Below are 26,742 nucleotides of genomic sequence, written 5' to 3'. Positions count from 1 at the left end.
TTCAGCGAGCTGCACGCTCCGCGCTCAGCAGCTTCCCTTTCTCCGTCGCTCTGTAATCCATTGATTTTTCGCTCGCGCGCCGTCCGGGGCTGGGGGGAGCAAGGAGCCGCTTAGCCTGCCCCTCCCCCCCTCCAAGCAGCCAATGCGGAGGCGGGGCCGTTTCGCTCGCTGACAGCCGTTGGCCCTGGCGGGCACCCAGAGGTTCTGCCGCGGGAACAGCTGGCCGATCTTTTGTCCCGCGGAGGAAGCGAGGTGACATGCGCCAGTGACGTCACCGCGCTCTATAACTACTCCCCAAGCCTCGCGCGCCAAATTCGAACGCGGCAACCAGCGAGAGCTGGAGCAAGGCTGAGCATCGGCAGCACCCACCCGGCCGCAGCAGCGTCTCCATGGCCACCCCACCGAAGCGCTCCCGGGCCCAGCGCGGCGTCAAGAAGATCGCCATAGAGGGCAACATCGGTGAGATCCCGCCGCGCGGCCCTGGCCCGTCCGGGACCAGCACTGAGGAGCCGCCGTTCCTCACCTGTCCCGCGAGGGGCCTGCGCCGCCCTCCCCTGAGGTGACCCACCGCCATGCCTCGGTCCTTGGCGGGAAGCGCCGGGACCTGCCGGGCCGGCCTCCTGCCCTGAGTACTGCGCCAGCCGCTGCCGCCCTGGGGCCACCTGCCCAGGGAGCCTCCTCCCGAGTCCGCCCGGTAGCCAGCGAGCGGGTCATGGCGCGAAGCCGGGGGCCGGGCTATGGGCCTCTCGGGTTTTTGTCGATTCAGCGGCTAAAATCCTTTGTTTTAAACAAACCCTCGTATGTTCTGGTTCCCCTGTAACGCCGCAGCGCTGGAGATGTTCTCTTGCTATAGGCACGTTTCTGGTGGAACCACATGTATTTCTTACCGTGGTATCCTTGCCAGACTTTTGTTCTGTGAGTTGGGGCATCCGGAATGGTTGTGCAAGTAGACAGGATCAGCTCAAATCCCCTTAGTTTCTTTTTAATCCTGATAAATAATGATCGCTGTCTCCTTCTCCAAGCTAATCTTCTGACCGTTTCTGTTTCTCAGGATTTTCCATGGACTGAATTTTATGCTAGTGAAGAGGAACCAGTTTAACTTGCTCTGGAGGCCAGGCTGTGCCTCTGGCTGTTCTGTGACAGGATGAGCTAAACCTTTTTGGTTTCAGACATGTAGGATTGAGATCATAATTTCCTATGGTTCCTACTATGTCACCTATCTATTGCTCTGCCAGCTCTTTGTAGCCTTATTCTCATTTTAATGTCCTTTTTTGTTTTGAAACACTCTGTTTTTTTGCTTTGTGGCAGCCTAATTTCCTGGCTTTGTAACTGGTGCTCCTTGTGGACAAACGACACAATGCCTTGGTAACTTTACCAGGGAGACCACCAGTTGCCCTTAAATTTCTTAATTAAAAGCTTTCTTACTTGCCTGAAAATAAGTTAGAAGAAAAATTGGGTGGTGGACTCTGAAAAATTAAATTTACTTTTAAAAATTAACTGAACAAAAAGATGAAGTAGGATGTGTCGATAGTACCTAAATGTCACTTCACCTAGAAACTAACATAGACGAAGATTGTCTTTACTAGGGAACAGGTGTATTTTTAACCCATGTTAAACTAACCCATGCTAAAATAATGAAAACAAGACAGTTGTAGTTTTTTTAACCTATATTAGTTACTCAAAGTAAACTCTAGGGAAGCCTTTGGTTTACATTTTTTCTCTAGTGAAGACAAGGTCCAAACATCTTGAGGCACCTGGGTGTATTGATAGAAAACATTGTCACACTGACAAATGCACACGTTAAAATATAAATCAGAAAATGCAGGAGTTTAAAGTCTACAGGCACAATAGTTTGTCTATGTTGCCAATACATAGTATTGTATAGGATATGAACTTAAGGTGCTAATAACTTACATTACATGGGCACTTATAAAAGAAGTGAATGAGCAGTTCATTCCTAGATTCAAGCATTCAGACTTAAAAATTTCTGCAGTGCATGCACAATTGCCAGTTTCCATTAATTAATAACTTAATGTCTAGTTTTTCAGACTTGCATACTGAGGATAATTCATGTACTATGTTTAATGTTCATCCATTAACATTTAACATTTGAAGTTTGACAATAGTGAGAAGAAGTTTTTTCACTATTGCAGAAAAATTTTGAAAATTATTCTGTTTTTTTCTGAAACTATTATCTTTTCTTCACAATCATAATTTTTTCCAGAAAGTTATGAATAATTAAGAAGTTATTAGTGAAAATTGTTCTGTGACATTAAGTATAGCATTTCATTCCAGGTGACTAATATAGTGATGTATTTAATGTAAACTTTTCCCCCTCGTTTTAGCTCCACAATGAACATTAGCTTCTCTCTTTAATCATTAGCTTCCCTCTTTAACATGTTCTTGCATGCTTCTGCTACTCTGCTATAGAATATAGTCTGCACACAAGGTCAGAGTCAGGTTATATTGTCAGAAATTTTACAGAAAATATAATATTTACAGAAAATATTATACAGCTGATGGTTGTTACAGACAAGGGAAAGAAGAGATTTGTTTGATCTCATTGGCATTGTTCCTTGTTCCAAGACCTAATCTACATATGGATGCTGTAATATTGTAGTAGGAGAATGTATTGGGGAGGTCTACTCATGAAACCAGTGATGCATTGGAAGCGGAGATTGCATTTGATGGAACCTGGAAAATAGAGTGTCTAGTGGCTAACAACCACTTCCGTTACTTTCTGACTGACATATTTATTATACTCTTTTCCAACAGCGGCAGGAAAATCAACATTTGTGAATATTCTCAAACAAGCTAGCCAGGAATGGGAAGTTGTTCCTGAGCCTGTAGAAAGATGGTGCAATGTTCAAAGCTGCCAAGAGGATGATGAGGTATGATGATAGGCTTTGATTTTTATTGAGATTAGTATTTCATATTAATTGTCCATTATTGAGCAAGGAGAAACTACTTTATCAAGGCCTCTTCTACTCTAATAAAACAGTAATAAAAATATGACGTGTGTGTGTGTATGTATATATATATATATATATATAATTCCCCTCTCACCCCTATGGGTGGTATGTGTCTTCCTCAACCTCGGGTCCTCTACCAGAGGCCTGGGAGTTTGAGGGTTCTGCGCAGTATCTTAGCTGTTCCTAGCACTGCACTCTATCTTCTGGCAGAGGAGCTTGATGTTGTTTCCATGGGATCTGTTGGAGCCATCACCCAGCTTAGGGTCACAGCCCCGAGGGCTCCTCACCATGGGACCACTTTGGCTTCACGTTCCACTATCCTCTCTGTTTCCTCTTTTCAGGCCTTGTACTTTCCAGCTTCTCATATTACCTTCTTCCTGAATGTTGCTGTTCACTTGGCCACTTGCTATATGCTATCACCACGCGTCTTCTGCTCTTGTCTATTTACCACGAATGTCTGCGTGATTGGCCATACACTGCCTGTCCGTCTTGGACTGGAAGTCCCACGAATCTTAGCCCTGCTATTCTCACAACCTTCTGCGGAACTACCCATCTGGTCTTGGGAGGTCTAGCCAACGCTAGTGCAGAGTTCCTGTACACCAATGCCAGCCACTTTATGTTCCGTTCAGGTCTGCTGTTTCCTCCTTGCATCTTACATCCTGCCCTACTATGTGTCTGGACGTCTCTGAGGCCTCTCTGCACAGTCTGCACCTTGGGTCCTCTCTAGTGTGTGGTAGGAACCCACTGCTTCAATGAGACATCTGTGCTCGTGCCTTTGGCTGTTCTGTGCTGCTAGATCATGGCTCAGTGCTGTCTTTTAGTCCAGCCCTGCCAGCCATGGTAGGATTTCCCAATGTCCGCCACCTCTATCTGTCGATGGTCCATCCCATGAAGGTCTTGGTCTTCCATGGCCACTCGTCTGCTTGGTCTTCCTCCCATGGTCTGCTGCGTGCCTCAGGCAATTCTCTCAGCAGTCATCTTTTTGGGGCCATCTTACTGATGTACTTCCTGGAGTCCGGTTTCATCCAGGATAGTGGCACTTGACGCTCCCAACCCCGCCCGCCTTCTATTTCCGGCTGGTATTCAGTCTCTGGGTGTTGGACTTGGGGTGGACCTCCGGGCATTGTGAGGAGCTTCCGGGTTTCACATCGGCAGCCTCCATGTCTCTTTGGGCCCGCTCACTTACGGCAGGGTATCTGATTGACTGGCAGGCAATGCGTTTGATGGCGTGGATCTTGTTCCTTCCCCTGATCTGGCTTTCAGACCTGTCTTACTCCATTTGTGATATTGGATGTTGCCTGTCTCCTTGTTCCTCATCGTGGTTCTCCAATGTGACTGCGGTGATGCAAGGTACTTGTAGCTGTGGTCATGTATGTCTGCTATGTGGCCCGTGGTCGTTCCACATCATGTCTACTACCTTCCCTTCTCATACCATCGGCCCAACTTCTCCAGTCGAAATGACATTCCCGATTATCCTCACGTGATCCGCGGTCAGGTGGATTAGGAGCATCGATGTCTCGTTCTTCTTACATACAGTTGATGTAATCATGTAGAGGGTGGTGGAGTTCCTTCCTTGCAACCTGTACCCATATTCACAGTCACATTTGTGATACCTACTGGTGAGGGGGTTTAAGCCCATCATTGCAGAACAGCAGCGGGACAGTGCATCATCCTTGGTATATGCCGCACTTGTGGCCACTTGTGCAAGTTTGCTCTGAGTTGACCTCTAGTGTGTCTTCCATAGTTCCCATTGAGTCTTGAGAAGTCCTTAGTGTCCTGTTGACTTTGTTTTAGCGCCAGACATTCACAGATCCATGTGTGCGGCATTGATCATAGGCTTTCCTATAGCAATCCAGGCTGTGCCTCAGATTGGTCGTCTAGACCTCGAGTCTTGGGCGACTTGTCTCGTATCTATGAGCACTGGTGTTTTGAGCCTCTGGTGTTGTTCCCAATGCCTTCATGAGCTGTGCTCATGTACTGGCCCCATTGTGGCTCCTGTAGTCTTGGCAGCTATGATTGCCTGATAAGAACTTTCCCATGTTGTGGGAGGCCAGGTTATTGGCCGGTGATTGGCTCGGTTCTGTCCCTTGCAGGGGTCTTTCATGATCAGCACTGTCCTTCCTTGTGTAGCCTATTTGGGTGGAGCTGCGCTAGCCAGCTGGTCGTCTCCAGTTTACTTGCTGCTAGACCTAGGGCTCGTGGTCTATGCACTGCGTTAATTTCTTTGCAGCAATAGATGTGGACTCATGTCTGGTCAGGTGCTGATCCTCTTCTGTTTTGAACATACCCGCTGCTGGATGTCTTCTACTTGTGATGGTGAGGTCTATGGTTTCTGGGAGATTTGCTTGCTCTTTCCAGGTCCTGCAGCCACTTTGCACTGGTGTTATGAGTCTTCTCTTTCTCCCATATGTTCTTATATATACACACACCTGTAATAGTAACAGTTTCATCAGCTCTCATCATATTCATTTGACTTCCTTTCACCTTTGTAGGTTTTGATCCTTATTAAGCAAGCCTGTGATGCTCAAATGGAATGTGTGTTTACACTCATGCATGTTTAAGAGTAGATATGGGGAGTTTAGTAATCCTTTCCGCTGTCTAGACTTACAAGTGTATTACAGAGTAAACATAATTTACACCCAATCAGCACAAATAATGGAAAATTGCCAGTCCTTGCTTGCGCAGCCTCTCCCACTAGGGCACCACTGGCTTTGTCTATACTGGCACTTCATCAGCAAAACTTTTGTCATTTAGGGGTATTAAAAAACCACACATACCAGAACGACAAAAGTTTTACTGACACAAAGTGCAGGTGTGAACAGCACTTTGTCAGCAGGAGAACTGTTGTCACTCATGTGGGGTGGAAATTTTTTGTCAGAAGGAGAGCTCTCTCCTGCCAACAAACAGCAGCTACATTGTGTGCCTTTTAGCATCATGGCTGTAGCGGCACAGCCATGTCACTAAAAGTTGTGTAGTGTAGCCATAGCCTAGAACACGACAAGGAAGTATTCAAAAGACGCAGCTCAGATTTGGTGAAAAAAATTTAGAATACTTCAGATGTCCCAGGAGAGATCTTCTGAAACCTTTGGCAAAAGAATGTGAACTGGTGACTATATTGTTTATATAATCTGGTTTTGATTTTCATTTTTGCATTCTAAACCTGGATCTATCACTATTTCAGCTTGCTTCATGGCTGCCACCTAATGGCACAAGTCATAATATCTGTGCACAGTAGTGCTATCACTGATCCATAAAGGAACTTTTTCAAGTGTAAAAATAGTACAGTGCATTTTGACGCACTAAACAAAAGTTTTAAACAGTGAAGGCATTTGCCTCATCTACCATTTATGGGGAAAAGTATGTGCTTGTTGTTGTACTAGATCATCCAAACTAAGCAACTTTTCACAGCCCTTTTGGGTTGCAATGAAGTTTTTGGAGATGAATGCTCATAATGGTTGAGATCTTCTAACTGCGTGTTTCAAGTCAAGGATTGGTATCTATGGCCATCGATGTGGTAACATTACTTGTAGCCAAAAAACAGCTGCCTATAATAAAATTATCCTGTGGAGTTTAGCTTTGACATATAGCGTTTTTGACTGAGAAATTTAAAACTGAAATGCCAACAATCTAGCTATAGTTTTACAGCTAATTAATAAGGAAAGTTTAAAAGAAGAAGTGAATATTGCTTAATTGTGTAACTTAAACGATATGTTTTCTTTTATAATAGAAATGTAGCCCTGGAAGCAATCTCAGGAAGTCACTAGTTCACCCCCCTGTGCTGAGGCAGAATTAAGTATGCCTAGACTATCCCTGACAAGTGTTTGTCCGGGATAGTCTAGGTAACTAGTGAGCATACATGCGCATTAAACATATTTATATGCTCACCTTAAGACAGATGAGAGCAGTGTGTTCTAGTGGTTAGAATACAGGCATGGGAGTCAGATCTGGATTCTGTTACCCAAGGCCACACAACAGGTTGGTGGCAGAGTTGGGAAGTTTCTGCTCCTCAGTTTCTCTGTTTATAAAAATTGCCTGTGTACTCATTTTATAAAAGTCCTTAGAGGCAAGCCATCACAGAAGTGCAAAATAGTAATTTTTTCTGATGTCCACATTACGTAGTCCATTTTCAATTGTACCTTTGTTAAATCAAAGCCACTTAAGCAAAACAAAGGCACTCCTTTCCACTCTACCCCCGCTTCCCACACACAGTAGAAGGATTATGACCAGATGAAATTTGTAATTTTTTTTATATAGCCCTATGTCACAAAATGTATATTCCTCCCACCCTTCCACAATCTTATTACTCAAACAGATAAAGGCATTTTATTCAAAATTTCCACATAAATAGAGCTTTTGGGAACAGACTCAGCATAAAGCATATTGGGCCGAAATATAATGCCTGCCTTCCAAGGATATCAAAGCACTTTACAAATATCCACATGAGGTGGGGAAGTATTCTCTATTTTTCATGTAGGGAAATTGAGGCATAGAAAGGTTAAGTGACTTGCCAAAGGTCACACATTTGGTCAGTGGCAGAGTCTAGATTAAAGCCCAGTATTCTGCATTCCAAGTGCTGTGCTATTAGCGCCTAAGCAATGCTTTTTTCCTTAGAGTCCAAACACTGAAATTTTGTCAAGAAATTATGGAGTAAATCCTTTTGCTGCCACGTCCATTTGTACAAACTAAGGGCTTTGTGTTTGAATGTCAGGTCATCTTTACTAGAAAAGCCGTAAAGCACACAGTGCTCGTGTCCCACAGTTAAGTTTTGTTTGCTGAATTTGCATGCAGTTGCATTTCAGCTGCTGTTGATGATACAGGACAATAAAATTAAATAACATCATCTAAAGGTAAGTCATTCAGCTAAGAGAGGAAGATATCTAATTCTGTGTGTAGGGGAATATGTTCTTGTCCTCATATGACATGTTTAGAGTGTATATAGCTATCTGCTTAGCTGCAGACATGACATCTGTTATCAAGTGAACTATAACAGATGACACGTGGTAAGCTAGCTGAATATTAAGTTAAACACTGCTGTGTTAGAGCAAAAGGATTTCTTTCAAGTGTGGAATTGGCTTTTTGTACTGCCAGCTCTTAATTTTGTTTAAAATATTGTTTGTAAATAGTGACAAAAAACTCCTGAGACCACCAAGCATTTCAAATGCTGTAGGCTGAAAGTATCCAGGTTCACTCATATCCATAGGCTTTTTTTTTCCCCCTAAAAAACGCTGTTGCCAACAATGGCTTCACCAAAGATAGCCAAGAGATAGTGGAGACTAACCTGTGGAGCTCCACCAGGAATAGCAACAAAGGAAAAAGGCTAATGTAGACACAATAGTTCTTGAAATTGACATGGGTTGAAGATGTTCCTCAAAGAGAGGCTGACATGCCTTGGAATATTTGTTCAAAAGAAACAATTTGCCATGCTTCCAAAACATGAAATATACTGTCAAATGAGTAAGATGTTCCTAAAATGTTATAGTAAGAGAGAGACAACGTGGCTGAGGTGATATCTTTTATTGGACCCACTTCTGTTGATTGAATAAAAGATATTACCTCACCCACCTTGTCTTTCTCATATCCTGTAAGTAACGCTGACGCGCACTTGCACGCGCACGCACACACGATATTTTCTTCCTCTCATCTGGTCACCCTAGCTACAACAACCCTGAAAACAACAATAGGAACAGAACACTATTTGTCCAAAACACATAATTGGTTGCTGAATTTAACTCAAGTGTTGAGGCATTTGACCTTTGGTGTCTCATGCCTTGCAATATGCCTGAGGTAAATATGATTTGCAAACTCTTGCGTGAAATCTTCCCCATAGGTGAATAAAGGTAAAATGCTGCACAGTTTATAATTGTTTTCCCAAATAAAAACCGGTTGCGTTGTGCTCTCTGACACTGTCAAAGGGGGTCTCAGAAAAGTGCAGGATGCAATTTGTAGTGTGTTTTAACACTCCAGCACAACAAAGGGAGTTAAGATGTGTGCAAATGACACACGCACTTATAAATGGAGATTAGGAGTAGGTGGTGACAATTCTAGACCTGAAAAAAGAGACTACCCATTTTGTCATGGTAAGCAGTTTTGGACATTTTAGAGGTAACTTTGATAAGTTGGACCCCATAATCATTGGGTGACTTACTTTTGTTAAAAATAGGAGCTAACGACATCACAGAAGAGTGGGGGGAATGTGCTCCAGATGATGTACGAGAAACCGGACCGGTGGTCTTTCACCTTCCAGACGTATGCCTGCCTGAGCAGGATCCGGGCTCAGCTCAAATCCCTTAATGGGAAAATCAGAGAAATGGAAAACCCGGTGGTCTTCTTTGAGCGAACTGTTTATAGCGACAGGTATGTTTAATTTGCAGACACTTGGCTGAGAAGGAGAATCCTTGTAATGTCTAGAAAGCAGATGAGCTTTCATAAGCACTTCAGAACCAGTGATTTGCGACTGGCTCTGGTGAGTTTACGATATCAGTGAATCCATGATTCACTTTCTGTATTATTGTACAATGAGGTCATTTTACCAGCTCAGACAATAACTTTGTTCTGTTAACTGAATTATATTAAATATGTTGTTTTCTGTCCTCTTAAAAAAACAAAAAACAAAACAAAAAACCGGCAGGGTTGAGGGGAGAAAGAAGAGCAAATTCTACATCTCTCACGAACTTGTTGTTCCCATGTTCTATGAGAGCTGCTGTATCTTTGCTCCTAAGTGTTGTACCTTTCAGTCTCTGGTTGCAGGGGTTAGAACTTCACTACTGAGTCCCATGTCAGCAGTTTTGGGGTTAATAGTATCTGAGGATAGTCTTAGCCAGTTTCCATGGTGTGACAGATTTCAGTGGAGGAACTGTGTATACTGGCCTAAATGCTCTTGTTGCAGTCTCCAAAAGTGGTGAATCTAGCAGAGAGGTAATAGAGCATATGTCTGAAAATGGCAGCTATGCATGACTCTGTGGGAAACTGCAACTGAAATAGCATGGGGAAGGGGACCAGGTGGGTGGCAAGACTGCAGCCATCAAGAAAGAGAGCAAAGGGTTAAATATAATCTAGTAATAAGATCACCTGACTCCAGGTGAGCCAGTGGAACAAAACTGTTAGGTTTTAGCAAAACTATTCATGGACAATTGAGTTTTTTTGCAATCTAAACATCAATCAGACTACAAAAGTAGCTCATCCATTTTTTTCTAGATATTGCAGAGCATATTGAACTGGATACTTAAATAACATGACTTACATTTCCTCATTGTTCGATAAATCTTTTGGGTTTTAGATATATTTTTGCATCTAATTTATATGAATCTGATTGCATGAATGAGACCGAATGGACAATTTACCAAGATTGGCATGAATGGATGAATAAGCAGTTTGCTCAAAGCCTTCAACTAGATGGAATCATTTATCTCAGAGCCACTCCTGAGGTGAGAAATAAAACTTTATGAATTTAGCAAGAATGAGAGTGTGATCAGATTGACCAATCTAAGCTCTGAGCCTTGCCTACAAATCTTTGCCTACATGAGCATAGAACTATTTTGCCAGGTTGCACTCTTCAATACTCAATAGAAAGTGATGTATTTTTAAGGTATCCACAAAACCACTGTTTTTTTGAGAAATCTGTTACTTTCAAGCAAATCTTCAGCCCAAGCTGTCTGTATCAGAATCTTTAAACTTATGACTGCTCATGTTGAAACACCAATGCCAGGCATGTTACCTAGTGGCAACACAGCTGTCTGGGAAATAAAATTGGGGCAGAGAAAGTGGACTTCTGTCCAGGAAAATGCCTAGAAATAATTTTCCTATTTATATCAAGGATCTCAAAATGCTTTACATATATTAGTAAAGCCTCACAATGCTCCTGTGAGATGATATTCTTTACAGATAAAGAAAACTGAAGCATAAAGAGATTAAGGAGACAATATGGCTGTTCTGCCTGAGAAAGTAAGATGACTTGGATTCAGAGCTCAGCCACTTTGCCACAAGAACACAGGACTAGTGGGCAGGGAGCAATGTACTAAAATCCACACACTGGGTGGAGATTACAATGGAAAAACAGTGGCAATTCCTTGGCTTTTGGGTCACAATTGGTTATCAGAAGTGCCTTTCTGGCTCTCAATCATTCTGAAGCCCTTACCAATGTAAGCCTTGCTGCCTCATTTGCCTTGTTTGTCCATAGGTTCTCTAGTATTCAGGTTCTTGTCCTTTCTGATGTGGTTTGTGTGATATGTAGGTGTACCTGTTGCTGATCTAGTCAATGTTAAAAGCTGTTTGGAAAACCTGGGCTAGGGGAGGGATGGGTTTCAAATTTTCCTATTGTCTGTCAGTATAGTTTTGGCACTTTTTATTAACAGCCCTTGTCAGTATTCATTTCCTATGCAAATATCTTTACTGCTGCCTTGAGGAAGGGCATTTGCTGTGCAAGGTGGCCTGTTCCTGACTCCTTTCCTTATGTCTGGGTGCATACTGTATTCAGTGATTGACACTGGCAAGGAGAGAATGGTTGAGGCTGCTTGCTCCCATATGATGCCATGTGGCTGTTTACTTTTTTGACTGTGATTATAGGCCCATCTGTTCTGTGACAAGGGGAAAGTATGGCCGTAAGCAACTTGTCTAAGGTCACAGTCGGAGGTAAAGCCAGGAATAGTACCCAGGTGTCCTAATTTCCAGTCCTTTGCTATAAACATTTAACCACAGTTAAAACTGTTGGGCTGCTCTTTCCATATTGCACTTTTCTACTACTGCTGTAATTATTCCTTAGGGGGAAGAATGCTCTTTTTTGGAATCCTGTGCCAGTCCGGGATATATTTCTTGATAAGAGTAGATAAGAGCAATGTCAAAGTATTTATGAATGGAGGGGTACTCTCACTTTATAGAGTAATCTACACTATATAAGGGATGGTGTAGATTTGGCTTGATCGCTCTTTGTGGGCCTTAGCAAAGCCAATAGAAGAACTTGGAGCTATTGTGTGACTTAACTGGTCATCTCTACAGGCAGGATTTAACATGTCTAATGTATTCCTGGAAAGTTTAGGGACTGCTTTTCACATCTTTGCAAGTCTTCCTGCATCTTTGTCTTTAAAGATTGTTCTGGGTAGTGCTGATATGTCAAGGGATACTTCAATTTTCTTGACTCCTATTTTGTGACCAGGCAAACACCTTGCATTTACTCTCTTCCTAAGCTCAGGTAATGCTAGATTGAGGACGGGGAAGGGTGTAAGGCAACACTAGCATTGAGGATCATGAAAATTCCAGTGTTCAAAGTTCAATTTAAATTAGAATATGCCCATAATTAGTATAATACCTATATGAATAAAGAATATTATAGTATCATGTACAAAACAGACTCTTAAGTTTACAGTAAGCATCTTTCTTGCAAATATTGCACCCTGTATAATTGTAAAGAAATATATACGTGCCCTTCCCTTTGTGCACGTTGTCTCAAAGGCACTTAGCTTTTGGCATCTAGTATTACGACATTGCAGAGCCCTGTGTGTTCATTCTTCTGAATCCCACACACCATGTTATGTTTTCATATTTGGCCTTGAATTTTATTTGTTCCTTTAAAGTATGACTAATTTGTGTATTTACATCTTGTGAAAAGATAACTCAGTAATTATGATCAGGGTTTGCAGTGAGTACACAACCAGGTGAAAAATATAAGAACATGAAAGGAACACTGAAAACTAAAGACAGACATATGTTAAAATCCTTTCAAATAATACTTTAGATTATTAAAATCAAAAGAACTTTAAAAATCCAATATACTTTTTACGCCATTTATGCTGTTGACTTTTTCCATTTCACTCAGCTAGGACATTGTATCTAGACCAGTCAAGTGCACTTCTTTCGCTGAACGTACTGGCATAATGCTGTGGTGTTTGAGTTTGTATCACTACAGGGGAATAGCTAAACAAAAAGTTTGAATTGCCCCATCACCACCACCAAATATCAAGCCACTGACGCATTCTATTCTTACTGAGCAATCTCAGCATTTTGCAATCTTAGCATTTTAAGAAAATCTCAGGTTTTGGTCTGAATTATTTGAACATGCTACTTTAAACCTGTAGATACTTAGATAAGCTATAGACAAGCTTCATAGTAAGAGTGATCGGCAAACTACTACTTAGGCACTGGACTAAGAGTGAAGAATTCTTGGTTCTATTGCTGGCTCTCCCACAGAGTTGATCTGTGATATTGAGCAAATTTGTTTTCTCTGTGCCTGGTTCTCAATTCATAAAGGTTTTTTTTAATTGAGTTTTTGCCCCTTTTTGCTGTTTTATTATTTATAGAGAGAGCTAAAAGATGTGTGTTTGAAAAATACTCCTATTTTTCATTTTACAATTATCAAGAATTTCAAGTTTGGCCTTCCCCTGTTTTGCCAAAGGACCTCTTGGTGGGCTCCAAAGATATTTTCTGAATTCTCACCTTCATTGGAGTGTTTGGGGCTGCTGAGATACCATTTCTCCTAAGGGCTCATGAGCGTTTGGAATTAAGTAGATGTCAGCAAAACAAACAGGTTTTAAACAGGCTGACTAAAAATTCCTTTTCTTCAACTCTTTGCTCTTCTGATGTCATAGACAAGACATGAATTTCTGATGCTATAGAGAGTGTTTTCTTCTGCCTTTTGTTTTAACTGTTCTGGTTCTCTTCATACACTATAATAAAGGGCACAAACCCATCTCTTTTGCATATAACCTATAAAAGATTATAAAAATAATCTCAGGGCAATACTCTTTGATATCTTCTGATAAAAGGTACCATAAGTGCAAGGTAATATGAGTAAATACCTTTTGTAAATAAAAGTCAACAATAAAACTTTTCTGCATATCACAAGGTCTGAAAAATCAAAAAAATGTTGTTGGAACTTTTAACTGAACCTGCCCTTTTACACATCACTTCCTTATTGTATGGAGTACTGAAAAAAACCACCTTTTTTTATTAGCGTCCTGGGGTTGCAGGATGAACTTGAACTTTTGTTTTATATTTTGCCTTTAAGTGAAAGATTTACCTTTTGAATTTTTGAATCCACAACAGCAACAATAATTCTCAAGAATAGTTTGTTCACATTCCGCAATAAAAGGATATAATCAAGTGAACCTGTAAGTGCCAATGACGAAGAACTGATGCAAAGTTTCTCTTTATTGTTTTTTACCATTTTTCTGCCAGTTAACCAACACCACCTCATTGGCCTCCATCAGCTAAACATGGAAGAGTCTTTCTGTACTCCCCAAACTCATTCACTAATATAAGGGTGGTAATCTTTGGTAGGAGTGTAGGGTATTGGGATTTAAAAAAAAAGCTTCAGGGGGTTGAAAATAAATTGGACTTTAATTCTTCTCTTGTAAATTGGTCCACTTCTTTTCTTTCTACTTTTAGAAATGCTTAAATAGGATTTACTTGCGTGGAAGAGATGAAGAACAAGAAATTCCTATTGAATATCTGGAGAAACTTCACTACAAACATGAAAGCTGGCTTCAGCATAGAACATTGCGGTAGGCTTTTTTCATTTTGACTAATGCATGCCTGGAAACATTTGATAGTGAAGGTGTTTGCCAGTGTCTTTCCACAAGGTTTCAAATAAGACTTCAGTTGTCCTTGAAAATGTCAAACCATGATGGCTTTTAAAAACCAAGTATCTTATGCATTTGGTTTTCTTATACTATATCTGTAAATGTCTTATTGGGCTCAGTCTCACAGGGTGTTGAACATCATTTGTGGGTCCAGGATGCCCTTCAATTCACGTTCACCTCAGCTGGAGCTTAGAGCATTCAGCAGTTTGCAGAACTGAATTCACTGGGATACATAGCCTGGACATTACTGAAATCACTTGGAGGTGCTGGTCACTCAGCACATCTGTAAATTCAAGGTTATTTATTTAGGAGCCTAACTAAGGAATCTAGCTTTAGGTTTAAAAATTATGGATATAGTTTTAAGCTCTGCAGTTCTCCCAATCTGAAAGATTTTCATTGTTAAGATTGCTTTGAAGAAGATGATTTATTTTTACTTTGCAATTAATATAATTTCTCTCCTTTTCCTATTCCTACACCCGTATTTCTATATAGGACGGATTTTGAATACCTGGAAGAAGTACCCATCTTAACACTGGATGTTAATGAAGATTTCAAAGGCAACAAAGACCAGTGTGAAAATATGATAGAAAAGGTAAAATTTAACAAGAAATATCAACTTTTTGCTATTTAAACATGTAGATATACATTCAATACGAGATCACATTTATGTTCAAAGAAAACTATATACTTTGGAACAGTAGTCTGTAACTTCAAAACAGTTTCTCACCATAATTTTTCTGTGCAATATTTAACCTAAAGCTTTTTTTTTTAAGGCACATTGGAGACTACCACTGGTAACTACCTGTGTGTGTGTGAGAATGCATGTACATTAACAAATATATGCACCTAGGGTCTCTGAGCAATACGAATCACTCCTCCATTCAGCCCACTACTATTACCACTTTGAGTCAGTAACTAACATGTCTGAGTTCTGACCCAAAGCAGAAAAAGGAAATTATTGAGTAAATATATAAATCTGATTTGTGACACTGGCAGTATATAAGCCCATTGAAAGACTGTAATTAAAAAATAAAACTACTAATGCAAGGAGGAGATATATAAAATCATAAAACATGCTTCACTGTTTACATATTAGGCATGTTTCTTAAACATTAAACAATCAATTTTTCTTCATTTGTAAATGATGTTCCAGCTTGATGTTACACTGGTTAAATAATCTTGTGTGTTCTTGATGGAGAGAAACTGTTATGTTGCTGCCATTCTACTACAGTCATACACAACTACAAAAATGTTTGTTAAAGAAGCAGACAAAAATGCCACTGAAAAGCAGTGTAGTAGGCTACTTTTCAAATTTAGTTCTCAATTTATTTGGGAAATAATGCAGAATATAAAATGGAGCTGTTGCATTTTTGGATCAAATATATTTCTTAGCTTAGTTTCTCCCAAACTACTCAAGGGTTTTGTTGCATCAATCTGATCTATTTCTTAGCTAATGAGGAGATCAGAAGGCATACAGAGGTGACCAATGTAGTGCAGGTGATGTACGAAACTTTATTATACAGAAGAAAAATGCTGCTTTCCCTTTATTTCATGTTTAACACAGTACTGTCCTGTATTTGAGGTTTTATTTATTTTTTTTTTTTTGGTCTCTGCTGCTGCCTGATTGTGTACTTCCAGTTACAAATGAGGTGTGTGGTTGACTGGTCACTTTGTAACTCTGGTGTTCATAAATTTGAGATTCTACTGTATCTCTGATCCTGAAGAGCAAAATCTCAAATACAGTAGCTCTTCACTTAGTTGTCCCGGTTAATGTTGTTTTGTTGTAATGTTGCTGATCAATTAGGGAACATGCTCGTTTAAAGTTGGGGAATGCTCGTCGTTTGGCAGCTGCCTGCTTTGTCCACTGCTTGCAGGAAGAGCAGCCTGTTACAGCTAGCTGGTGGGTGCTTGGAACCAGGGTGGACCAACAGCCTCCCTATTAGCTCCCTGCTCCTCTAAGTTCCCTGTGCAGCAGTCACCCAGCAGGCTAGCAGTTGTAGCTATCCCTCCCCACACTGCCATGTGCTACTCTTGCCCTCTGCCTTGTAGCTGGTCCCCAAGCCTTCTGCTTGCTGTGCAAGAGGGGTGGGGGTGGGTGGGGGGAAGGTGGGCTAATGTCAGAGTGTCCCCCTCAGCCCTGCTCCTCCACCCTGCTTACCCCTTTTTCTCCATATAGAGCAGGGTGGGGACACCTAACCGCCCCCCCATTTACATTAATTCTTATGGGGAAATTGGATTCACTTAACATCATGTCACTTAAAGTCGCGTTTTTCAGGAACATAACTACAATGTTAAGTGAGGAGTTACAGTAGCTGCATGGGAGCTCATTAGTGTTCATATATTTGGAATGTTTATTTTGTGAACTTATATACATGTTGAATCCATTCTTCTTCTGTAACAATTTTAGATGTGATTTTAAAGAATCTTGTTGCAGTTGAGGACAGTTTTCACATGTCTTAGAAACCCTGAAGAATTCCACATCAGTATAATGTGTGGCTTCCTGGGGATCTGCACCTACTGAACTTCAGGAATCTTGGCTTTCTGCAACTCTGGCCACAAAATCACATACTTTGCCATGAGATTTTATTTCACCCAGTAATTACACCTTGTACAGTATAAGGCAGTGGATAGGCGAAAAGACAGTGGTCATAGATCTGTTTCATAAATACACTTAATTTGATTCAAAATATTTGCTTCTTTTGCAGGTCAAGGAATTTTTGAGCACTTTATAATCCTTTTGAAGAGCAAACAGAATCAAACTGTTCCAAACATCTGTGAGATCAGAGCTTGGGTTCAAATTTGGCTTATATGGTGTCTGACAAGGAGGGGTTCAGTGTTGTTGCTTTAACAAATTGTGAGGAACAAACACACTTCGTAATATTTGTTTTACAAAATGTATGTATAGATTATTTTCATAAACCAGTGGGCCTATTCAGGGTTATACAGAACAGTTTACAAGTTACTCAAGGTTACAAAGAGTCCTAGGAGCCCTTAATTACTACTCCTGTTTCTGATTAGAGTAATAAATTCCCATAGAACACTCTTCCCGTTTTGTCCCTAATTTGTATTTAATTCCCATGTACTTAGGGGTTTATCAGAACTGGTCTCCTGTATTTTTCAGTGGAATTTGAGTGTCTGCAAGGGAAGTTGTATATTCTGTAGCAGCTTCGTCCCAATTAGGGGAAGAGAGGATACTGAGGGGAAGGGATTTCTGCTGGTGAGGGAATTAATTTACGTAAAGTCCCATACATCAAAGTACAAAAACGTGTTTTGATAATTCCAGAATATTGGTGGGACTTTGCCCAGAATTACTTGGGTCAAAAACCAAACCTAAATATAATGCTCCTTCAACAAACTTGTCTGCCATTTTTGTGTCATTTTGTAAAGGTATTTAAGAGTTTCCATCTATTAGCACTTGTTCTTTTTTATAACTTTTTCTGTACAAAGTTATAAGATCTGTGGAAATTATCCCATATGAAAAATAATTTCTATCTGAAATTTAGGAATCTGTCTTTGGTAGCCACTAAATCCTTTTATTTCCTGCAGGGGCCAGCATCTGCTTGTTGAACGCTGCAATAGAAAGTAAAACTATGTAAGATGTCTTTGGGTTTTAAATTGTGTTTTTAAATGTGATGTGAATAGACTTTTAAATGTTATCATGGTGAGAGTTGCATTGTTCTTACCTAGCAGTCTCCTGCTGTTTTAATTTCTTCTCTGGCTAACTGTTGGTCTTTCTACAATGAAAAGGGGAGAACTTTGTGGAGCAACCACTGTTTAATGCACTGATCTTTGTAATGGTGATTTTTCTTTCAAATTCTGAAAACACCATCAACCATTTAGACACACATCTTGAAATGTGTACTGTATTTTGTGCTGTATTGTTTTGGATTCAATACTTTTTCTTAATATGTAATTATACACTTAGCTTTTGAATGCAAATATTCTAATTTCACAGGATTTTATTATAATGGTGCTCATGTTCCCTGTCAATTTTGAGATAGAATCTCCTTCTGTGTGACTAGAATCATGTTGGAAAAATAAAAATGCATAGAAACTTTTTTGCACTTACTAAATTGTTGGCTTTCAGTATCGTATAACAGTTGTGCCTGGATTGGCAATATCTGATATTCATATAGGAGCTGATCTGATGTCAATATATATCAAATTCTCGGAGGATATAAATTCACTAATCTTTTTTAAATATTGTGTTACTGAGTCCAGATTTCCCACATATGGAAAATGAATTACTAATTCCATATCTTTTCCAGACTTGTCCAGGACTACAGAGGCAAAACGAAAGACATTCTAATATCGTAGCTCCAGAAACTTGATTTAAAGCCAGTATCAGAGATGGATGAAGATTCAGTTTTTAGATTTAACTAAACATGCAACAGAAACCTTGAAAATATTCTTGCCAAATCTACACCAGACACTAGCAACCTATTTTTAACCAAGTTGCAATTATCTGTTAGGTTTCAGCTGCCAGGATTTAATACTTTGGCGTGATCATGTGAGGAGTATTGTTCAAAATCTTATGATGATTAAGCTATTTACGTTATCAGCCAGTCCAGGTTATAATTAATATTTTTCAAACACATCGCAGATTACATCAGTATTCTGGGGGAGGTTGTATACAACCAGTTCCAGAATGCAATACAAAATCAATGAAACCCAAGTATGAATTCAGAGGAGAAAGTCTCTGCAACTTATAAGAACAGTTTTAATTGCTGTGAACATAAGACTGTTTCAGGGCTTTGGTAGTAGCTGGACTGACAGCACTGGAAGGGAGGTTATTAGTGCATAAAATAGATGCAGCACAAACAGCAACAGATCATATTTGCCGACACTGCACTGTCTGTGCCTTAACTCTGACCTTAGATGGGCCATCTCTAACAATGCAAGGATGATTCAGTCTCTGTGTCCAGTCAATCCTTGGTCTCAGCTGAGGTTGACAATTAGAGCCCTGCTGGATTTTATGATTAAAAATTATGTATGTAACTGACCCTTTTTTGTTTCACTTACCTTACTGAGAGCTCTTCAGGGCAGAGGTATGTATTCAGGTGAGCATACAGCACCTACTATGACAGGCTATAGATCCTGATTGAGGCTATGGAGTCCGTTGTAGTACAGTTAAACAATGGAATGAATATACCCTTTTATGCTGGAAATAGCGATCTGGTATGTCACAACATGCATTCTTACATTTACACAGTTGGCTTCATGTTAGTGGAATTGAGTGGAAAAAATGTTTACTTTTTAAGGGTATTGTGGAAAAATGGATCAACTACTTTGTATTAAATATTGGTTTTCAGAGACTGCAGAGTGTTTTCTCCTTCAATGTTTTCAAGGATTTCCATCAGGCTGTTCCCTGGAGTCTTACACCAAGATTTTCAAAACATATTTACACATCTAAATGAACTGATAGTCAAAACATTTGACTATCAGAAACTACCTTGATTTCATGGGCAGCTATTGGATGAAAATTAGGTGGCATATAGGAGCCTAACTCTAGTGTCCTGTTTCTAAAAATCTTGGCTTTACCAAATAGTGTTCTATTTTTTCCTTATAAATGGGGAAATTTTAAGCTTGAACGTGATAGCAGAGGATATGAGCCTGATTGGTTTTGAGTGTTGCTTTTTCTTATTGCTCCTCTCAGTCATGGCATCCTGTCCCTTCCAAAATGCAATCCTCAGGCAGGGACTAACAGTTACACCACACTTCACAATGAAATAGTAGAGGAGGACAAAAATGGGCATTAGGAATGATGTGGTCAGAGCTAAAAACATTTTAATTAACTGACAAGGAGATCTTGATTTAATTCTTATTCTCAAGAGTGACCAGTGGTTTTAATTTTAAAATTAATCTTTTTTGCATTATTGAACCTGTTCCTGGCATGGACATAACATGTCGTTTGATAGTTCACCACATTGTCTTTCTTGCCATGCTTAGAGTCATTGAAAGTTTCTGAAACTGAACCTGCTGTTGAAATGGTGTGTTTGTTTTATCCCGTTGCCTTCCTTTGCTTGAGATAGTGAGCCAGAGTGGAGATGTTGATTCATTTAATACTGAACATTTCAACAAGGCCTGAATATAAAATTGGCATGTAGAATTAATTGTAGTTTTTTTTCCAGTTAGGATGCAGTTTCAAATATTAATAGCAGCTAACATTTTAATCATTGTGCAAAATCATTTATTAGATATTCATTTCAGAAATGCACGTTACCTCACTTTAACAGTGGTCCCTGTGTTTACATTTTTAATAATGTGGGTTCTAACTTCTGTTAATAATACCTAGCTTTTGTATATTGCAGCTTCCTGTGTGCAGCACATTCAGTTTTGGTGATAAAGCTAACTGATTTTTGAATTGCACATTGAATAACTTTTCTATATTCTACATTTATTTAAGCAGGTTTCATAATAATTAAATTGTATGTAAAATGTGATTAGTATTGAATTGGTTTTGTTCTTTTCTTGCATACAAAATTAAGGCCTTTTGAAAAACCTGTTTATTAAATAAAAATGACAAAGGAAAACTACACACCACAATTGTTAAATGCAGACTTACTCTGTATACCTTTTCATAATCAATGCCTATCCTATGAAAAGGAATCTTGTAGAAACAACATGGTCAAGTGGTTAAAGCACAGCTGGGAATCAGGACTCCTGGGTTGTTTTCCCAACTCTGCTCCTGACTCACTGTGTGATCTTATGTAAGTCACTCTGAGCCTTAATCTTAGCATTTCAAAAATATTGATATCTCCCTACCTCATAGGAAGGCTGTGAGGATTAGTTAATATTTACGCACTGATTTGTATATCTAAAGTGCTTTGCTAAATATTTTAAGGGGCCAAAATAAAGCAATGTTTTTAGTGTCTTCAGTGCAGCATTTTGGTGCTTGCATAGAAATGGCAAATGTCCCAATGTCATGGCTAGCAGAGATTACTTATTTGTTTTAAATCAGATTAAAACCCCATTTATATCCAGGTTCATTCACTGAAGAACAGTTCCTTTGGAACAGTCATTTCCCTAAACACTTCGTTTCAGAAAATAATGGCTACTAGGAGTTCCAATACTGGAATAGAAACCTATGGGAAAAATTGCACTGAAGTCTCTTGTTAGTAATAATGTGAAGCTAATTGTTCAGTGATGTGCAGAAATTGCCACAGGAGGTCATTGTAACCTCAGTTCTCATTTGCTGAGCTGGCTGCAAGCAGAGCATTAGCATTTCAGCAGAGACTGGCTTTGGAAAAGGTGGTAATGGAAAAGGTCAGTTCTTCTTCGAGTGCTTGCTCATATCCATTCCAGTAGGTGTGCGTGCGCCGTGTGCACGTCCGTCGGAGACTTTTACCCTAGCAACACTCGGTGGGCCGGCAGGGCGCCCCCTGGAGTGGCGCCACCATGGCGGCTGATATATATAGCCCTGCCGGCCCGACCGCTCCTCAGTTCCTTCTTACCGCCCGTGTCGGTCGTTGGAACTGTGGAGCTCAGATTATCTGTTCTCCACATCCCTAGCATTCACTCGTTTCCTCTTGAATTTGTATATAGTTGAACTTTAAATAGTATTAGTGTTAGTTTTTTGTTCTTTAGTTGTTTGTAATTAGTTCGTAGGGATCGGGTTAGCCCGTCCCCTACCCCGGCACCGGGCTCATGCCCGGGTTGCCGGGCTTCAAACCGTGTGTGGCCTGCCGTCGCCCAATGCCCACAGGCGACCCGCACGATTCTTGTCTGAAGTGTCTGGGTGACTCCCACCTGACAGACAGATGCAAGATTTGTAAGCGTTCAAGCCCCGCACCAGGAAAGAGAGGGACGTTCGCCTTAAAACAGTTGCTCAGGGAGGCAGCGCTCACTCCACCGTCCGCGGCACCAGGGAACAAGGCCTCTCGGCACCGTCATCATACACTCTCAAAGAAGAACACTCACCAGTCTCCGGCCCCAACTCCTGGTCGGCACCACTCGCGCTGTCCAAGAGGCAAGAAGCGTAAGCTCCTGCGGCTGCTATACAGCCCCGCAATCAGAGCGCTGTTCCACAAACAGACCGCCTGGGCACTGACTCCTGCCGCGGCATCGAGGTCTGTTGCACCGTTGATTCCGGCCCCGGACAGGCCGTCAAGTCCGGTGCCTATTTGGCTCCCCGGCGACCTGCCGCGGTTGAGCTCATTGTGCCTTCAACCCCGGAGACATTCAGTCCGCCCGGACCTCATTGCGATGACAGAGCCCGAGCTGCCTCGACCCCCGGCACGCCGGTGCGGGTCCCACAATCTCTGGGCAAGCCGGCTTCGTGGACCTTCTCACCCCGGCACGTGGGATTCGTTCCAGGTTGAGGTCACGCAGACGGTCCCGGTTCTCACCATCGCTCCGGATTCCCGCGGGCCGCGCACAGTCCCGGTACCGTTCCCTCACGGTACCGGACGTACTTGCGGTACCGCTCACGGTCCCGATTGCCGTCGCGGCATTACCGGCACTGTTCTAGATCTCGCACCGTTCCCGGACCGTACGTCACGGAGCGGTCTCGGCACGAGGGGTCTGGCACCGATCGACCTCCAGGCACCGCAGCTCGCAAGCCGATCTCAGCACGGCGGCTCCCGGCACCAGTCGATCTCCGGCACCACGCTGGTAGTAGGTCCCAGTCGCATTCACGCACCGGCAAGGACTCCAACGTATCGTTTCGCCCGGCACCACGTGGACGTGATTCACACTGGCCGTAGAGACGATCATCTCCCACTCTCGGCCCCACGGTGGCCAACATCCGCCAACCATCGTTTCCTCCATGGCGACTCGGCGTCTTATGGGGATTCGGACGCTCAAGGCCCTCAGCAGTCGCCCTTGGACTCCGTGGGCATACCACCAGAGCCAGGGCATCACAGCCTCCGCCCGCTCAGTTCCCTCTGACCGAAGGGCACCTGAGTCCATAGGTGACAGACCACCTGCCGGACACTATAGAACAGGACGCGCCTCAACCCTGACCAAGCCGCAGATGCCCCACCGGACCAAGAGTCTCTCAAGACCCTTTGTCCCGGAGTCTCTCCTCTTCTTCCCCGGACGAGGCTGTGGGGGAACACCAATCAGGCCACCGCCTATCGACCTCAGGGCTCACCAGGACCTTCTACGGCGGGTTGCTCTGACATTAAACCTACCAGTAGAGAAGTCCCGAGGTGGATGACCCCGGTGGCACTATCCTCTCAGCGGAGGCCCCAACCCGAGTAGCGCTCCCCTTCATTCGTACCATCCAGGCACGAGCGATACCATCTGGCAGACCCCGGCTTCGGTGCCGCCCACGGCAAAAGGGTTTGAGCACAAATACATTGTTCCGTCCACAGGGTAAGAATACCTGTATGTTCACCCTCCGCCTTGCTTGTTGGTGGTCCAATCAGTCACGAGCGTGAGCGCAATGGTCAACAAGCCCTGCGCCCAGTCGAGAGAGGGCAAGGCGTATGGACCTCCTGGACAGAAAGATTACTCTGCTGGGGGCCTCCAGCTCGAGTCGCCAACAACAGGCCCTACTGAGCCGTTACACTTTTACACTTGGGAGGCAGTGGGAAAGTTTACTGACCTTCTCCCACAGGACTCCCGCAAAGGTTCTCGGCGCTCCCTGCAGGAGGTAAAAGGTGGGCGCGGACCTCCCTTCAGGCCTCTTTAGATGCAGCAGACTCCGCAGCTAGAAACTCTCGCATCAGGGTCACTAGAGGCGCATTTCGGTTGCAAGCGTCTGGCTTACCGCTGGAGGTCCAGTCACAATACAGGACCTCCCTTTGACGGCCAGGGTCTCTTCTCTCAGAAGACAGACTCTCGCCTCCAAAGTCTTAAAGACAATCGCGTGCATAATGCGCTCGCTGGGGATGCCACGGCCGCAGACAAAGACGGCCCTTCCGTCCCCAGCCCCGACGGTTCTACCCCCCACCTCGAGACCGAGACAGGACTTCTCCAGGCGCAGAGGCAGGACCTCTCGTAGACGCCAGTCTGGCCCAAGGGGGTAACAACTCGGTCCCGCCAAACCACCAGCGGGACCGAAACCTAGCTTTTGAAGGTGCGCTTGAGAGCACCGTACTGATTTCCTCCCAGGATCCAGCTCCGTTTTCCAACCGTTCTCGCCGCTTTCTTCCCTGCCGGTCCACTAACATCAGACCGCTGGGTCCTCAGCACGGTTGGAAGGTGGCTACGTCTTCAGTTTGTTCGACCCCTGCCTTCCCACGCTCCCTCCTCGTCCCTCTTCAGGACCCTCTCACGAGCAACTCCTCCTACAGGAATTTCAAAAGCTCCTCGCATTGGGAGCCATTAGAGGAGGTTCCAGAGGCCTTGAGAGGCAGAGAGTTCTATTCAGGTACTTCCTGTATTCCAAGGCGAAAGGCGGCTCCGCCCCATCTTGACCTGCGAGGCTCTGAACAAGCATATCAGGAAGCTCAAGTTCCGCGCATGGTATGCCTGGGAACATCATTCCTTCCCTCGATCCCGGGATTGGTACGCTGCTCTGACATGAGGACGCATATTTATATTGCGATTCTACCCACCGCACAGGAGGTTTCTTCGTTTCGTAGTGAACCGTCGTGGACTACAGTTTGCGTTCTGCCCTTCGGCCTCTCCTCGGCCCCTTGAGTTTTGACCAAGTGTATGGCAGTAGTCGCGGCCTACCTCCCGGTCGTCGTCACATTCATGTCTTTCCCTCACCTCGACGACTGGCTGATTCGAGGGGCTTCCAAGGCCCAGGTAACCGGGCATGTACAGTTAATCAAAGATCTGTTCTCTCGTCTGGGATTGATCATCAATCTCGACAAATCCATCCTGCTCCCAACGCAGAAATAGAATTTATAGGAGCACTGCTGACTCGATCGAGCACAGCCAGCTTGCCTCCTCAATGGTTCAGAGGCGATAGTTCTCTCGTTCAGGGGCTCCATGCCTTCCCCACCACTGCCGCACGTCCTCGGCCTCCTCGTCACGATGCTGCGTGCACCTTTGTGACGAAGCACGCGAGGCTAGCATGTAGCCCTCTGCAACTCTGGCTCGCCTCATCTTTCGGCCACGCAGGGATGCCCTGGACATGATAGTTTCAATCCCATCACACAATATTGGGCTCCCTCAACTGGTGGCTGGACCCCGCCCTTGGTGCGCTGGTCGGCTGTTTCATCTGCCTCAACCCTCGCTATCCCTGACGACGGATGCTTCCTCTCTGGGGTGGGGCGGCACCTCGGCCACTGCAGGCCAAGGTCTTTGGTCCTTGCCAGAGCTCCAAACTCCACATCAATGTCCGCGAGCTAAGGTGAGTCCGCTTGGCATGCCAGGCATTTCGCGAGCAGCTTACAGGGCCGTTGCAGTTGCCATATCACGGACAACACAACGGCCATGTATTATATAAACAAGCAAGGAGGAACACGACTCTTCTCCCCTCTGCCAAGAGGCTGAAACTGTGGACTTTTGCATAGCCCAGTCGATCGACTTGATAGCCTCCTTCCTCCCGGGGGTCCGCGAACACCTAGCGGACGCCTGAGCCGATCGTTTCCTGACACACCGATGTCCACTGTCCAACTCCTGTTTTCCCGTTTTTCCGGAGTGGGCTTTCCAGATAGACCCGATACGCCTCGAAGTGAGAATCAGGAAGTGTCAGATTTCTGCTTCCTGCAGGGCCGCTCCCGGCTCCCTCTCGTGACGCCTTTCTTCTCCATGGTACGAGGGTCTCCTGTAAATGCGTTTCCCCCCATTCCCGTTAGTCCACAGGCGTCCTGCTCAAGTTAACGCAGGGACAGGCCAAGCTGATCCGTGATCGCTCACGCATGGCCGAGACGTATTGGTACACCATGCTGTCGACTGTCCCTGGCGCCTCCAATATCACACCTCCTACCCGGACCTTAAACACAGGGAAATTCGCAGGCTTCGTCACCCAGTACCTCCCGTCCCTAACACCTGACGGCGTGGGCCTGTCTGGTTGAACGATCTGAGGCCATGCTGCGACGAGGCCAACAAGTCCTTTTAGGTAGCAGAAACCCTCTACGCGGCCACTTATTCCTGCAAAGTGGAAGCGGATTCTCATTCTGGTGTGCAGGAGTTCCATGGTCCCTACTGCGTCTCCAGTATCGTAGTCCGGAAACTACTTGCTCTATCTCAGGGCCAGGACCTAGCCCTCTCTTCCATTAGGTCCATCTAGCGCAATCTCCACCTTCCATCCTGGAGAGTCCGGTACTTCCACCTTTCAACTCCCATCGTTTCAGGTC

General features: G+C 43.3%; 1 protein-coding gene across 1 annotated transcript; it reads left to right on the top strand.

The window, feature by feature from the left end:
* The first annotated feature begins 374 nt into the window (after positions 1-374).
* On the top strand, positions 375-19,831 carry DCK (deoxycytidine kinase). Its single transcript, XM_032768098.2, has 7 exons — positions 375-459; positions 2,776-2,891; positions 9,133-9,326; positions 10,249-10,396; positions 14,349-14,464; positions 15,035-15,134; positions 17,248-19,831. Exons 1-7 carry the CDS (start codon positions 390-392, stop codon positions 17,272-17,274), a joined length of 771 nt encoding a protein of 256 aa, XP_032623989.1. The 5' UTR covers positions 375-389; the 3' UTR covers positions 17,275-19,831.
* The last annotated feature ends 6,911 nt before the right edge of the window (positions 19,832-26,742 follow it).

This window comes from Chelonoidis abingdonii, chromosome 5 (genome assembly GCF_003597395.2).
Source record: "Chelonoidis abingdonii isolate Lonesome George chromosome 5, CheloAbing_2.0, whole genome shotgun sequence".
In the NCBI taxonomy this organism is placed as follows: Eukaryota; Metazoa; Chordata; order Testudines; family Testudinidae; genus Chelonoidis; species Chelonoidis abingdonii.
This window is presented reverse-complemented; position numbering and strand designations above follow the sequence as displayed.